This window comes from Melanotaenia boesemani, chromosome 14 (assembly GCF_017639745.1).
Source record: "Melanotaenia boesemani isolate fMelBoe1 chromosome 14, fMelBoe1.pri, whole genome shotgun sequence".
NCBI lineage: Eukaryota > Metazoa > Chordata > Actinopteri > Atheriniformes > Melanotaeniidae > Melanotaenia > Melanotaenia boesemani.
This window is the reverse complement of record NC_055695.1, coordinates 1,298,170-1,313,017: the sequence shown is the minus strand read 5'-3', so window position 1 is coordinate 1,313,017 and position 14,848 is coordinate 1,298,170. Positions and strand designations below refer to the sequence as shown.

General features: G+C 45.1%; 1 protein-coding gene across 1 annotated transcript in view; it reads left to right on the top strand.

The window, feature by feature from the left end:
* Window positions 1–14,848, top strand: part of slc1a8a (solute carrier family 1 member 8a) — a 38,510-nt gene that overhangs the window by 12,158 nt on the left and 11,504 nt on the right. The window contains exons 4-10 of the mRNA XM_042006181.1: window positions 1,608–1,650; window positions 1,727–1,934; window positions 2,652–2,751; window positions 6,941–7,174; window positions 7,251–7,445; window positions 7,713–7,847; window positions 7,925–8,027. Of these exons, the coding sequence (XP_041862115.1) occupies window positions 1,608–1,650; window positions 1,727–1,934; window positions 2,652–2,751; window positions 6,941–7,174; window positions 7,251–7,445; window positions 7,713–7,847; window positions 7,925–8,027 (1,018 nt within the window). The remainder of the gene's footprint in view (window positions 1–1,607; window positions 1,651–1,726; window positions 1,935–2,651; window positions 2,752–6,940; window positions 7,175–7,250; window positions 7,446–7,712; window positions 7,848–7,924; window positions 8,028–14,848) is intronic.

The window sequence follows — 14,848 nt, the reverse complement described above, 5'->3', positions numbered from 1 at the left end:
TTTTTATACCGGAACGAACATCACCCTGGAACTACTTTTTACACCTTGCTGAACATCACCCTGGAACTACTTTTTACACCATGCCGAACATCACCCTGTAACTACTTTTTACACCGGACCGAACATCACCCTGGAACTACTTTTTACACCGTGCCGAACATCACCCTGGAACTACTTTTTACACCGGACCGAACATCACCCTGGAACTACTTTTTACACTGTGCCGAACATCACCCTGGAACTACTTTTTACACCGTGCCGAACGTCACCCTGGAACTACTTTTTACACCGTGCCGAACATCACCCTGGAACTACTTTTTACACCTTGCTGAACATCACCCTGGAACTACTTTTTACACCATGCCGAACATCACCCTGTAACTACTTTTTACACCGGACCGAACATCACCCTGTAACTACTTTTTACACCGTGCCGAACATCACCCTGTAACTACTTTTTACACCGGACCGAACATCACCCTGGAACTACTTTTTACACCGTGCCGAACATCACCCTGGAACTACTTTTTACACAGGACCGAACATCACCCTGGAACTACTTTTTACACTGTGCCGAACATCACCCTGGAACTACTTTTTACACCGTGCCGAACGTCACCCTGGAACTACTTTTTACACCGTGCCGAACATCACCCTGGAACTACTTTTTACACCATGATGAACATCACCCTGGAACTACTTTTTACACCGTGCCGAACATCACCCTGGAACTACTTTTTACACCGTGCCGAACATCACCCTGGAACTACTTTTTACACCGTGCCGAACATCACCCTGGGACTACTTTTTACACCATGATGAACATCACCCTGGGACTACTTTTTACACCGTGCCGAACATCACCCTGGAACTACTTTTTACACCGGACCGAACATCACCCTGGAACTACTTTTTACACCGTGCTGAACATCACCCTGGAACTACTTTTTACACCGTGCCGAACATCACCCTTGAACTACTTTTTACACCGTGCTGAACATCACCCTGGAACTACTTTTTACACCGTGCTGAACATCACCCTGGAACTACTTTTTACACTGTGCCGAACATCACCCTGGAACTACTTTTTACACCGTGCCGAACATCACCCTGGAACTACTTTTTACACCATGATGAACATCACCCTGGAACTACTTTTTACACCGTGCCGAACATCACCCTGGAACTACTTTTTACACCGTGCCGAACATCACCCTGGAACTACTTTTTACACCATGATGAACATCACCCTGGGACTACTTTTTACACCGTGCCGAACATCACCCTGGAACTAACGTGCCGAACATCACCCTGGAACTACTTTTTCCAGACGTGTTGCTGCATCAGATTCACTATCAGCTCGTATTTTCATCACATGGTGAAACGTCTCAGTTTCGGCATCTGATCTGTTGTTGATCTGCTTCTGGGGGAAATATGGAATCACGACATCTGGAAATATTGATTTCTGTCCTTATTTACACTGAGCTTTTCAGTGTGTTTGCAGTAAAGCAGACTTTGATTTAGACTTTCTGGTTTTCCCGACTGTACCAACATGTTAAATCTCTTTTTTAGAAACAGATGAACATGTTTTCCTTCCTGTTCCACAGAAACATGGTTCCCTCCAACCTGATTGAAGCCACGTTTCAGCAGGTAAGAACACACGAACACAGCTAACGTTTGCGTCCATGCTGTGCTTCCTGTGACAATCCTAACTTTCTTTGTTCAGTACAAAACAGACCTGATCCCCATCCTCAAAGTCCCAACCAGAACCATCCAGCCCAACTTTGTCTACGTCGTCCCAGATGACAGTGACCCCAAAGGCCGGACGGTGTACCTGGAGCTGACTCCGCCTCCAGAGGTCACGTACAAGACCAGTCCTGGCAGCAGCCAGCAGATGAACGTCCTCGGCATCGTCATCTTTTCAGCCACTATGGGTGAGCGGATGTTTTACTGCTCCCTCCCGGCTTCTCTACATTTCTGGATGCTGAAACTTTACTTCTACTTTGTTTGAGCTGCAGTTTAAATTTAGTGTTAAGTTACTTATAAAGTCTTTGATCTGCTTAAAACAGTTATTCTCCAAACCAGGAAACATGGCATTTATTTTCCAAGTTTAGGCCCTGATATTCCTAAAACCAGACTGGAAGTGGACTTTGGGTCAGACATGAATGTTTAGAAAAGATTTAGTTGCTGAAGGTGATCGATGACGTCATTGCTAGCGAAGCGTCCGATGGGAAAAAACATTTCTTCTGTTATTGTACACGAGCAAAGTGTCAGACAACATTTCTGACTTTGGAAGTCCATTTTCTAAGGCCCCTAGACCAGAGGTCCCCAACCCTGGTCCTCCAGGCCCACTATCCTGCAGGGCTTAGATGTCTCCCTGCTGCAACGCGCCTGATTCACAATAAAAGGCTCTCTGCTAATAAGCCATTCATGTGAATCAGGTGCGTGGTAGCAGGGACCTCTAAGCCCTGCAGGATAGTGGGCCTGGAAGACCAGGGTTGGGGACCTCTGGTCTAGACGTCCCCAGACACTAAGAACATGAAGATGAACCCTGTTACTGTGGAGACGTTCTTCATGCATGTTTTTAGGAGGTTTTTGGTAACATGCAGGGATGAAGGGGTTAAAACGTGCACGCGTGTGTTCATGTGCAGGTCTGCTGCTGGGCAGGATGGGAGAACGCGGCGCTCCGCTGGTCAACGTCTGCCAGTGCATCAACGAGTGTGTGATGAAGATCATCAACGCTGCTGTGTGGTGAGTCCCGCCTGTTTCAGATTAAACGCCGACTCTGGATCATTCAGGACCTGGTGACTCTGCCCCCTGCAGGTTCCCCACCTGAGCTGATTAAAACCAGCAGGAGCTCATGAGTCTGTGCTGGACACACACCCACACACACACCGTCTGAACACCGCAGAACCATCGATCTAACCAAGTTTTAACATCTTTTACTCAGAAAGTCTTTAGAATGTGGTTTTGAGAGTATAAACTCAGTGGGAGCAGAAAATGTGAGATTATCAGTCACGTTTTGTCTGATTTTTACCCAACCCGATGGTTCAGACATGACGTGGGCGAGACGAGTACCTGCACGTTACCCCACTGCAAAGCTAAGATTCCTGAGATAATGAATACCAGGCCACAAACAGTAGATTCAGTAAAGACTTATTCCTGAGCAGTCTGTTTATCTCTGAAGTCTTATTCTGGAACAGAAACGCTCCTGTTGCATCAGCAAGGCTCCAGTAACGATGGTCCAGTGAAACAGCTGGTCCACAACTCGTCTTCTATCCAAAAAACAGGATTTAGGGGAAAACTGCAGGATTATTAGAGACACTTGTGTATCTGGTGAAGCTGAGATGAATTTGATCTAAAACAAAAGAGTAAATAACAGAAAATACAGTTTAAAATGCTCCTTTAACCTGGGCTGGTGTTATGTGCTGTGGCCCAGGGGTCCAGTGGGAAGTGGCCTCTGTGGACTCGGGTTGAGGAGGGCTGGGCCTCCTGTTTATTATGTAGGGAAGTAATTGTAGTGGGTTGTGTTCACATGTCCGTGAGTGAGGCTGTTTCTATAACTGTCTTTTAGCCTGTTTTCCTCTCCATGCTTGGTTTGCAGCCGCTGTGGGGTGTGTGCAGGTTTATTCTCCCTGTGTCTGGGGTGCTTTTAGGGAATCTGCTGGTTCTGGAGGTGGCCTACCCACGGCTGCTCAGACCCACCTTCGCCGGTAACCACGGTCCTGCTGTGGACGGCTGTCGGTGCCTACGTTGTGTAGCAGTTTGTTGCGCTGTATAGGAACGATTACACAGTTTCTTTGTATGATTATTATCTAAGAAATAATGAGGATTTTAATATTATTGTGCGTAAATTAGCTTCCAGCACTATAATGTGTAAAATCACCTGAATGTTCCTTATGTGGCTATCAGTTCTATTTTTTTTTTCTTTTTATGCCAGAATAACTCAGAGTAAAGGAACGAAGTCTGGTTTCAGCTAAATCTGCTCTCCTGTGAAAAGAATAAATAAATTCTACACATTAACTCTGGATTTCTCGGTTGTGCTGCACTCTCCCTTTTTGCAGTGGGTATTGGATACCTGTCAATCAAAAGGACACGCCCTTAATTATGCCAAATTTCAAGATTAAATAACATCCAAATGGATAAGTTAGAAAAAAATTCAACCCCCTCACAGTTGTCATGAAGGCAAAGTTTACCTATTAATCCTATAATTAGATTTTAGATTTAGTCTTTAAACATGTTTATTTCTGCTGTGAAGTTGGTCTTTTTAACATGGGAGTCTGTGGGGATTTGCTCTGTTTTGGAGCCCCTAGTGGACGAGGGGGGAACTGCAGTTCTTTGCTCTTCCTCATAGGCTTCACATTTCCCCGCCGGAAGTTGCTGCTTTTGTGAAACGCTGTTCCTTCCGTGCGGACGTTGCGCTGCTGATATAATTCATACATAACATTTGATATTAAAGTGGTGCTTTTTGAGGGATGTCTATGATTCATTAATCTTAGTGTTTAATATCGCAATTAACTGTAAAACTAAATAATCGTGGCTTCCATGGTGCTGTGTATGTGATACTTAGGTCATAGCTGCAACTTTGATTGCATGTTTCTCTGAAATAATTCGTATGGATTTCACTGAGTGGACGAATTAAAAGAGAAAGTAAATAAAGTGGAATGAAGAGACCAGTTTAAACCAGTAAGACAAGCTGAATAGTGAATGGATCAGCTATGTCAGTGGTGTGAAGAACTGTTTTAAGTATAAATTGGATGGGGATGTTATCGACACCCAAACAGTTAGCAGCACATTAACTGGTGGTTAGAAGTTAATAACGAGTTAAATCACAAAATATTTCACAAATCATTCATCAGCATTTATACTAGAAACTTTATAAGTGGCTCAATTACAAATTATTTATATGATTTTTATGGCTGAAACCTAGAAATGACCGTCTGCAGAGAGGAGTGAGCGGCTTTACATCCATCCCTCAGCACATGCTGCAGCTGCGTGTGAACACGGATGGGCGTCCAGGACTCCATGGTCTCCTGGATTACCGACTACCTGACAGGCCACAGCTGGTCCACCTGGGCAGCGTCCTGTCTGACGTGGTGGTCCTCAGGGGACTGTGCTGGCTCCTCTTCACCTTCTACACCACTGATTCTCAGTCCAACACGGAGTCCTGCCGCCTTCAGAAAGTCTCTGATGAATCAGCTGATGTTGGGTTTCTAGGAGAGGGTGTCACGGTCATGGGCTGTGTTGCTCATGTGTGTCATTTTTTGGTCTTGTGTTCGGATTCTTGGTTTCTGTCTTGGTTTGATTCTAGTTTTGTCATGTTTTTCCCTTGTGTGTTGTGGTTTCTGTTCCTGCCTCGTTAGTTCACCTGGTCTGACTAGTCATCCACTTCACCTGTGTCTTGTTACTCCCTCTGTGTATAAGTACCCCTGGTTTCTGTTGTTCCTTGTCGGATCCTCATCATTCACCATTCACCATTCACCTTTGCCTGTTCCCTCTGGTTTGAGTTATCTGTTTTTTCCTGTTTTGGATTCTGGAAATAAACCTTCTTTCCTGCACTAAATCTGCCTCCTGCCTGACTGCCTGCAATTGGGTCCTCACCTCCTCCGACGCCCACCATTCGTGACAGAGGGAGGAGAAGGAGGAGGACAGAGCGCTGGTGGACCGGTTTGTAGACTGGACTGGCAGGACCACCTGCATCTGAATGCCACCAAGACCAGAAAGATGTTAGACATCCAGAGGAAGAGGACTCCTCTACCTCCACTGAAGATCATGAGGCAGGAGGTTGCTGAGGCCTAGACATACCTGGGAGGGGCCATGGACCCCAGACTGGACTGGAAACCAGGCACAGAAGCTGTGTACCAGGAGGGGATGAGCAGGCTCTACTTCCTGAGACTGTGCAGGTCCTTCATTGTTGGAGATGCTTTACCAGCCTGTCGTCTCCAGAAGCTTCTCTTTGCTGCTTTGTGCTGGGAAGCAGCAACAGCAGCAGACTGAACACAGAAAGAAGGCTGGAACTGGTGGAGAGGACGTGCTGAACAGCCTGGTTTCCGTCACGAAGAACCCGACCATCCACCAGACTGGTCATCCAGCGGAGCTCCTTCCCTACCAGTCTGAGACGCTCCAATACAGGAACCCTGTCCATCACTGATCCATAAGTCAGCTCTGCTCAGACACCAGGCTCCACCTGCTGCTTCTATCCACCACTTTTACTCTACTTTTTACATTCTAGGTGGTTTGCACATCGTTTTCCTTACATTTCAGTTTGCCGTCTCCATTTAAATTACTATACTATATACTATACTTCTATTTTCTATCCTTCTGACTTATTCTCTCCTGCTCTGCTACTTTGTTCATGTCATTTATTATCTGGTTTATAGATTTCTATGTTTGTTTTGCTGCTTTACTTTTGTTTGCTATCCGAGTCTTTTGCACCAATGATGCTGCTGCAAGCCCTGATTTCCCAGGATCAATTAAAGTATCCTTCTATCTGTCTGTCAATCCATCCATCCTTCATCCATCCATCCATCCTTCATCCATCCATCCATCATCCATCCATCATCCATCATCCATCATCCATCCATCCTTCATCCATCATCCATCCATCCATCCATCCATCCATCCATCCATCCATCATCCATCCATCCTTCATCCATCATCCATCCATCCATCCATCCATCCATCCATCCATCCATCCTTCATCCATCCATCCATCCATCATCCATCCATCATCCATCATCCATCCATCCTTCATCCATCATCCATCCATCCATCCATCCATCCATCATCCATCATCCATCCATCCATCCATCCATCCATCATCCATCCATCCATCCATCCATCCATCATCCATCCATCCATCCATCATCCATCCATCCATCCATCCATCATCCATCCATCATCCATCCATCCATCCATCCATCCATCCATCTATTCTCAGGTACTTTCCGTTTGGGATTATCTTCTTGGTGGCAGGGAAGATTCTGGACATGCAAGACCCGAGTACTCTGGGGAAAAAGTTGGGCTGGTACGGCATCACCGTGCTCGCCGGCCTCTTTGTCCACGGCCTCATCCTCCTCCCTTTCTGCTACTTCATCCTCACCAAGAAGAATCCGTTCAGCTACATCCGCGGGCTGCTGCAGGCCATGGTGATCGCGCTGGCCACCTCCTCCAGGTCAGTTCCTGCTCTCACCTGCTGGTCTGAGAGCATCTTCAGGTTTCAGATGAACTATACTGATGTCTCTCCTCAGCTCTGCCACTCTGCCCATCACCATGAAGTGTTTGTTGGAAAACTGTCATGTGGACCGACAGATAGCTCGTTTCGTCCTCCCTGTCGGAGCCACCATCAACATGGATGGCACAGCGCTGTACGAGGCGGTGGCAGCCATCTTTATTGCCCAGGTTAATGACTACGAGCTGGACTTCGGCCAGTTGGTCACCATCAGGTAACGAACAGAACAGTATGAAATGTGAGTTACAAGTCGGTATGATGGAGTTTTATAGAAACCTGAAGCTAGAAACCTCAGTGTTACAGAAAGAATTTACAGCGGTGGGTTGGGTCGTCATGTATTCATAGTGTTTTGTTACTATGACAACAAGACAGCCCATAAGAACATTATGGATGGAAAACAACACTGAGCAGGATCAGGTTCGTTTCAGGAGTTTTTCCACTATCTGTTTTGGCTGATATTACTTCCCCCTCCATCTGACAGCATCACCGCTACGGCCGCCAGCATTGGTGCAGCTGGCATTCCTCAGGCTGGGCTGGTTACCATGGTGATTGTTCTGACCTCTGTGGGCCTGCCGCCTGATGACATCACGCTCATCGTAGCCATCGACTGGATTCTGTAAGTTGGCGATGAGGAAATGTTGAGTGTTTCTGGTCAGCTGCCGTGGTCTGACGGCGTCCCATGTGTCTCTGCAGGGACAGGTTTCGGACCATGATCAACGTCCTCGGTGACGCCCTGGCAGCAGGAATCATCGCTCACCTCTGTCGGAAAGACTTCCCTCTGAGCGGAGTGGGAAAGGTAGACACACCACCAACCTTCATTTATCCAACAGCAGAGTTGAGCTGTGCTGACGCTGCTTCCAGTCTGAACATCGTCTGTCATGAGCAGGGGTGGACGAGAGAGCAGATCTACTCAGTTTATCCCGAGCTGTTAAATGTGCAAAGTATGGCTGTGCAGTGGTCGGAGTTTCTAAAGGAATCTGCAAAATGTGCTGTAAAACTAGGGCAGCAGAACCATAAATTAGTGTCACCACCTGAAACACCAAGAATGTGTAAACTCAGCATGGCCACATCTCTGCCCATACCCAAGAAAATATGCAAGGAAATTACTCTGACGATGTCGTTTGCAAAATCAAATAAAGACATTGAAAATGGAAAGAGAACAGCTGCAGTAACAAAACAAGTTACCAAGCATACCCCAGTTAGTGTTGTTGGAAAGGCTGCACTTAGAAATCTCATGAACCCTCGGTGGTCTAGCGCACTGATTCTTAACCATGGGGCCGTGGCTCGTGCTTGGGCCTCAAACACCACCTAGAGGACTGCAAAAAGCATGAAGTGTTGCACCGGTGGGCAGCGTAACTTTTCAACTGAAGACAAAAGAGATATTACTGATGGAGCCATGAGAAGCTCAGTTGTAATGTGTCAGTTACTCAACAAACTCTAATAAGCAGGAGAAGACAATCAGCTAGCAGCTAGCCTGTGGCGAAAGTCATGAAGAAGAAAGAAAAAATTAAAACATGAATCCAAATAAGTAAAAGACTAAAATGTTGTGCAAGAACAATCCAGTTTATTAAGTTTAAGTTTAGTAAACAGAGGTAACAAGGCAGAGCCGAGAGCTCTGTGTGGAGTGTTAGCTAGCGTTAAAAACACTAGAAACACCCGAAAACACCTGAAAACACCTGAAAACACCTGAAAACAAACGACTAACACTGGTGGGAAAGCTGCAGGGATTTTAAACAAATAAACAAGGAAAGAAAAGAAAATGAAAACATCTGTCATGTCTGGCGAGAATTTTATAAGAAAAGTTTATTGTTCATATGTTTTTAATACATACATAAATATGAATTACAGCCTATTAGGCGTCTTGTTGCATGTGTAGTTTCACATACATGTGAGATGCAAATCATGTCATATTTGTTAGATTTTTTAATCTTTTTTTTATCTGATGTCTGACGATGTTTATTTGTCATATTTTACAAAGTTTAAGTGCAAGTGGATTTGGTTTAGTTACTGAATACATATTAAACTAAAAGTGACATCAGTTAAACTAAAACAGTGTTAAAATTTGAATGTTGGAAAAACCGAGCTCCAGCATGAAAAGGTTAGGGACCCCTGGTTTACTTGGATGGTTTCAACTACTTTTTTTTCACCTTAAACACGGTTTTCCTGCCTTGTTTGGTTTCATTGTTTTCAGCATTACCTTTAATGTGCGATTTTAGTTTTTCTTTTCATTCTGAAACAAGACTGAGAAGGAAAAAGAACCACAAACCTGTTTAACCGACCATTTTTATAACTTAGACTGTAAATAGAAATATTTATTTTTTGTGGACACGTTTAGCAAACAAAGTTATAAACAAGTATTAACACCAAAATGTAGCAAATGTCTCAAATGGTTTAATACTATTTACAGTCAGTTTTCACCATAAGATGATTTGTTTCACTCCAAAAGAACAGTTCCTGTCCACTAAAAGACAGCGAGGACAGAGGTTGGATGTTTCCAGGGTGTGTTAGTCTTCCTGACCACTAGGAGGCGGCACTTCGCTGATTCCACCCACAACTTCTCCTCTTCCTCAGCGATCCAATGTGTCACATTGTGCTATAATTTTCTGATTGGTTGATGTGGTGCATGTTTACACCAATTGGAAAGGAGGTGTTAGGTGTTTAAAGTGTAGCTCCACCTTCTACTTTTTGCATAACTCCACCCACTGCCAAATTATGAAAAAATGGCTGAAGCTGCAAGGGTTGGGGTGGGAGGTTGGGGTGATTGGGGGGGGAGAGTGGGCGGGGTGGGATGCACAGGCAGAAATGACTGACAGACAGCAGCTCAGCTCACTGGGAAGATGCAAAGACAGATTCACCAAGCAGCTACACCACAGAGCGTCTTTGAGGTGGAAGACTTTCCCTCCTGAATTTCCTCAGCTCCACATGAACCAGGTGGTCCTGAACGTATCAGTGTGAGCCGTTAGCTGTTAGCTGTTAGCTGCCTGTCAGCAGCTCCAGCAGCTCTGGAAAGCTGTGGAGACTCGCGGCAGGTTGTGGCAGCTGCAGGAAGAGCTGCTGGAAGTTGCTGCTGCTACGATTTGAGCTGCTGTCTGTCGCCAGATGAGGATCCGCAGGTAAAGAATAAAGTCCGGTTTTACTTTTACACCCTCAGAAGCACAAATCCGTCCCATTGCAGGAAGATTTCATCAGAAATTCTGTGGGAGAATAGAAGTCTGAAACTAGCAGCTCTACACCAGATAAGCTCACGTCCCTTCATATGCATTGGTGGGCGTGGTTTTCTATTCCTGTAAGGCGAGGCCCCGCCTACCTGGATCTGGAGGGAGGGGCTGTGGGGTTTTTAAGATTTTCTCGTGACTTTGAGAAGCACCAGTACGACTCTACATGATGAAAACTAAGACCTGGTTTTACCCTGTAGAAGGTGCTGTGAGTTATTTTTGACACAATATCCTGTTTTTTATAGAAATGAAAAAATGACCAATTTCATCAACAGTACAGATGGTTTTCATCACAATTAGGTAAGACTGTGTGGTTTACAGCCCAAAAACACGTTTTAGGTGCACTACCCCTTTAAGGTTTTTAATTTCTTGCTTCAACCACTTTCATTAGAATAGTCTATTTTTACGGTTTCTTCCTGCATGACAACGTATCCTTTATAAAGGAGAATCTTTAAGGTTTCCTCCTAAAATCTAATTATAGTGACAATAACGTGTTAAACTTAAACATGATTCTGTTCCGTGTTGGAAACATGAGCTTGTCGCTTCATTCATAGCCGTGCACTTGGATTAGATTAGATTAGATTAGATTACAGCAGGGTTTGCTCACATTGTACCAACAACCACAGCCAATTAGAGCTGCTCTGAAACTTCCCACAATAAAATACACTTGCTGGCCTCGTCATCAGGTCCACCTTCCGGTCGGACCCTTTCTTTGATCCTGGTGTGATAGATGGATGCAGGTGGTGGAATCCTTCCTCAGAGGTTTTCTCCATATTGAGATGACAGCATCACACTGTTACGACCCAGCTTAGGGGTATGAGAGGGGACGTAACATAAAGGACAGGCAGTTGTAAAGGTGGAACACGTCATTTTATTGTGGAGGGAATAAAACAAAGGGATAAAACAGGAAGTTAACTGAAATCCGAGTGTTGGGGTTAGTGGAACTGCTGAAAGAAACAAACAAAACGTTAAAAGTAGCAAACCATATACAAAGAACCACCAAGTAAAACATCTCGAATGAAACAAACAAATGGGTGCCCTTATCTTGGTGTGATAACTTACTAGCAAAAGGCAGCAGTCCCATAAAACTAAATGCAACAAAATCAAAGACATTACCTAAGTAGCCCAACACAAACACCCAAACTTTAATGAATGAATGAAAAAATACTTTATTAATCCCAAAGGGAAATTCAATATTGTAGTAGTAGTAATTTTTTAGTAAAACAATCACATTAATTAATTAAGGGCTTTGTTCTTCAGCCTGATAGCTGCTGGAAGGAAGGATCTTCTGTATCTCTCTGTCTTGCATTGGACTTGAACAAGCCTCCCACTGAACACACTCTGTTGTTTCGTCACGGCGTTGTGTAGGGGGTGTGAAGGATCTTCCATTATCTTCGTCAGCTTGTACAGAATTCTTTTTTTGATGATCAACTCCAGCGGCTCCAGAGTTACTCCAAGCACAGAACCGGCTTTCTTGATCAGTTTGTTAATTCTTTTCAAGTCTCTGGTTCTGATGCCGCTGCCCCAGCAGATTGCTGCAAAGCTGATTGCACTTTCAACAACAGACCTGTAGAACATTTGCAACATTTTGGTGCAGACGTTAAAAGATCTCAGCTTCCTTAAGAAGTAGAGTCTGCTCTGACCTTTCTTGTAAATGTACTCAGTGTTGCTTTTCCACTCAAGTCTGTTGTCCAGCTGAACTCCAAGGTACTTGTATTCCTCCACCACCTCCACCTCCTCTCCCATGATGGAAACACTTCTATGTGTGTTCTTGTTCCTCCTGAAGTCAACAATCATCTCCTTTGTTTTCTTGGTATTCAAGATGAGATGATTGTCACCGCACCATTTCACAAACTGACCGACCAGTTCTCTGTACTCTGCTTCTTGTCCATCACTGATACACCCAACAACTGCTGAGTCATCAGAGTATTTCTGCAGATGACAGAACTCAGAGTTGTACTGGAAGTCTGAGGTGTACAGCGTGAATAGAAATGGTGAAAGTACAGTCCCTTGTGGTGTTCCAGTGCAGCTGACCACCATCTCAGACACACAACCTTTCAGTCTCACAAACTGTGGTCTGTTTGTGAGGTAGTCGTAAATCCAGGTGGTTGTGGAGGGATCCACCTGGAATTTCTGCAGCTTCTCACACAGCAGAGCAGGCTGAATCGTATTAAAAGCACTTGAGAAATCAAAGAACATGACCCTCAAAGTGCTGCCTGACTGGTCCAGATGAGAGTGGGCTCTCTGAAGCAGGTATATGATGGCATCTTCAACCCCAAGCCCATTACGGTATGCAAACTGTAGTGGTATGCAAAGTGAACAAAAGGACAGAACACACACCAATGGGTAGCGCTGCTCACCATCTAGCCTGTGCCCTGAACGTTCCCCAAGGGGAACACGGAGGTAAGCTAAACCTTCATGGACTATTTTACCAAACAAAATGACAACAGGACAACAAACCGGCAGGATCCATCCTGCTACACACACTCAAATAGTCTGACAAACAAAAGGCTACCAATTGGCACCGTTCCCACACAAACCAATCACACAAACCACAACGCTACCATACATCTGCCCGGATGGTCTAAGGTGAGGGGAAGCAGCACAAGCAGTCTGGCCTTTCCCTCCCGAATGATCCATGCAGCTGGGCTTTATCTCCAGGACTTCCCTAAGCTGCACAGTGATTGGCTGAAGTGCCAATCTGCGTGAGGGAGAGTGGGAGGCACCGAAATCAGCCAGTCCAAGGAGGGATAATCAAAGAGCCCCAGCGGTTTGCAATGATCATTACCCAGATTACGACCCTGGGGTCGTAACACACACAGTTGCTGCAGGTTTGTCGGCTGCATCCATGATGAGAATCTCCCGTTCCACCACATCCCAAAGCTGCTCTACTGGACTGAGATCTGGTGGCTGTGGAGGTCGTTGGAGTCCAGTGAACTCATCGTCATGTTCTAGAAAGCAGGTGGAGATGATCTGAGCTTTGTGACATGGTGCATTATCCTGCTGGAAGTAGCATCAGAAGATGCTCCACTGTGGTCATAAAGGGATGGACATGGTCAGTAACAATACTCAGGTAGGCTGTGCTGGTTAAACCAGGCCACGTTGGTACTAAGGGGCCCAAAGTGGACCAAGAAAATCTACCCCCACCATTCCACCAGCAGCAGCCTGAAGCGTTGATCCAAGGCAGGATGGATCCATGTTTTCATGATGTTTCCAGCAGATTCTGAGCCAAGCATCTGAATGTGGAGCTGAAATGGAGACTCATCAGACCAGCAACATTTCTCCATCTTCTATTGCTCCACTGTGCTCAGGGTGAAAATCATGCTTGTCTCTGACGGACTGTCACATTTTGTCCAGGTTGGAAAAGTGTGTCCGCTTCCGTTTCTGGAGATGTGTGGTCCAGACTCTAAGCTTGGCCTTGAACGCATTGATAGTGCTTATCATGTGGGGAAGGTGTCGGTCTTTTCCCTGGAGCTTGGTGTTGAGTGGGGTCACAAACTCCAGGTCCAGCAGCCACGCATCATCTGATAGTTCCTTGTTGACAGAAACATCTTTATTTTAGGCAGCAGATCAACAAAACGCAGCAGCACTTTGCTGCGATTCAACCACCGAACATCAGCATGGAGACGTATCTCTCCATACACAGAGTCCAGCTCATCCAGTAAAGCCTAGCCAAAGCTTGTTGGTGAATCACACAATGATTATTAATGAAGTCGGGAAAATCCGGATCATTACGATGCAGAGCTATAAAACCAGCATGCAGCAAGCTGAGCTGTGTCTTTTACATCCAGAGATTCATCGAACTGCAGTGAAAAATATTCACAGATCCACAAGTCCGTCAAAACCTGTTGATTCACGTCCTCTGAGGGTTCCTCCATCCTCCTTGTCGCTGTTGCGAGGCCCAGTGGTGCAACAAGGAGTCCAGCTTTTATATCTGCTTGTTTTCTGAAGTTGCTACAAACCCTCGTAGCGAACTTTTAACAGAGCATGTATAAGAAGAGAATAAACCTTAACAGTGAATAAAGGCATGATGAGTAAAAATGTACAATGTAAGAAGTGTAATATAGTAACAATCAATGAATAAATATATAATGAAAGAGATAATTGGATAAATCAGGGGTGCCAAGTCCTTGAGATCTACCATCCTGCAGCTTTTAGATGCAACCCTTCTCCAACCTGAATCAGAGGTCATCTGCATGTCATTCAGCTCTGCAGACGCCTGGTAACGAGCCAGTCATTTGATTCAGGTTGTTGGAGAAGAGTTGCATCTAAAGGTTGCAGGATGGTAGATCTCGAGGACCAGACTTGGGCACCCCTGGGATTAATGAACCCTTAATGAAGTGAAGATATGAAGTAATAAGGCATAATAAGTAAAATTCCTTCCACAGTGGGTAAACATCAA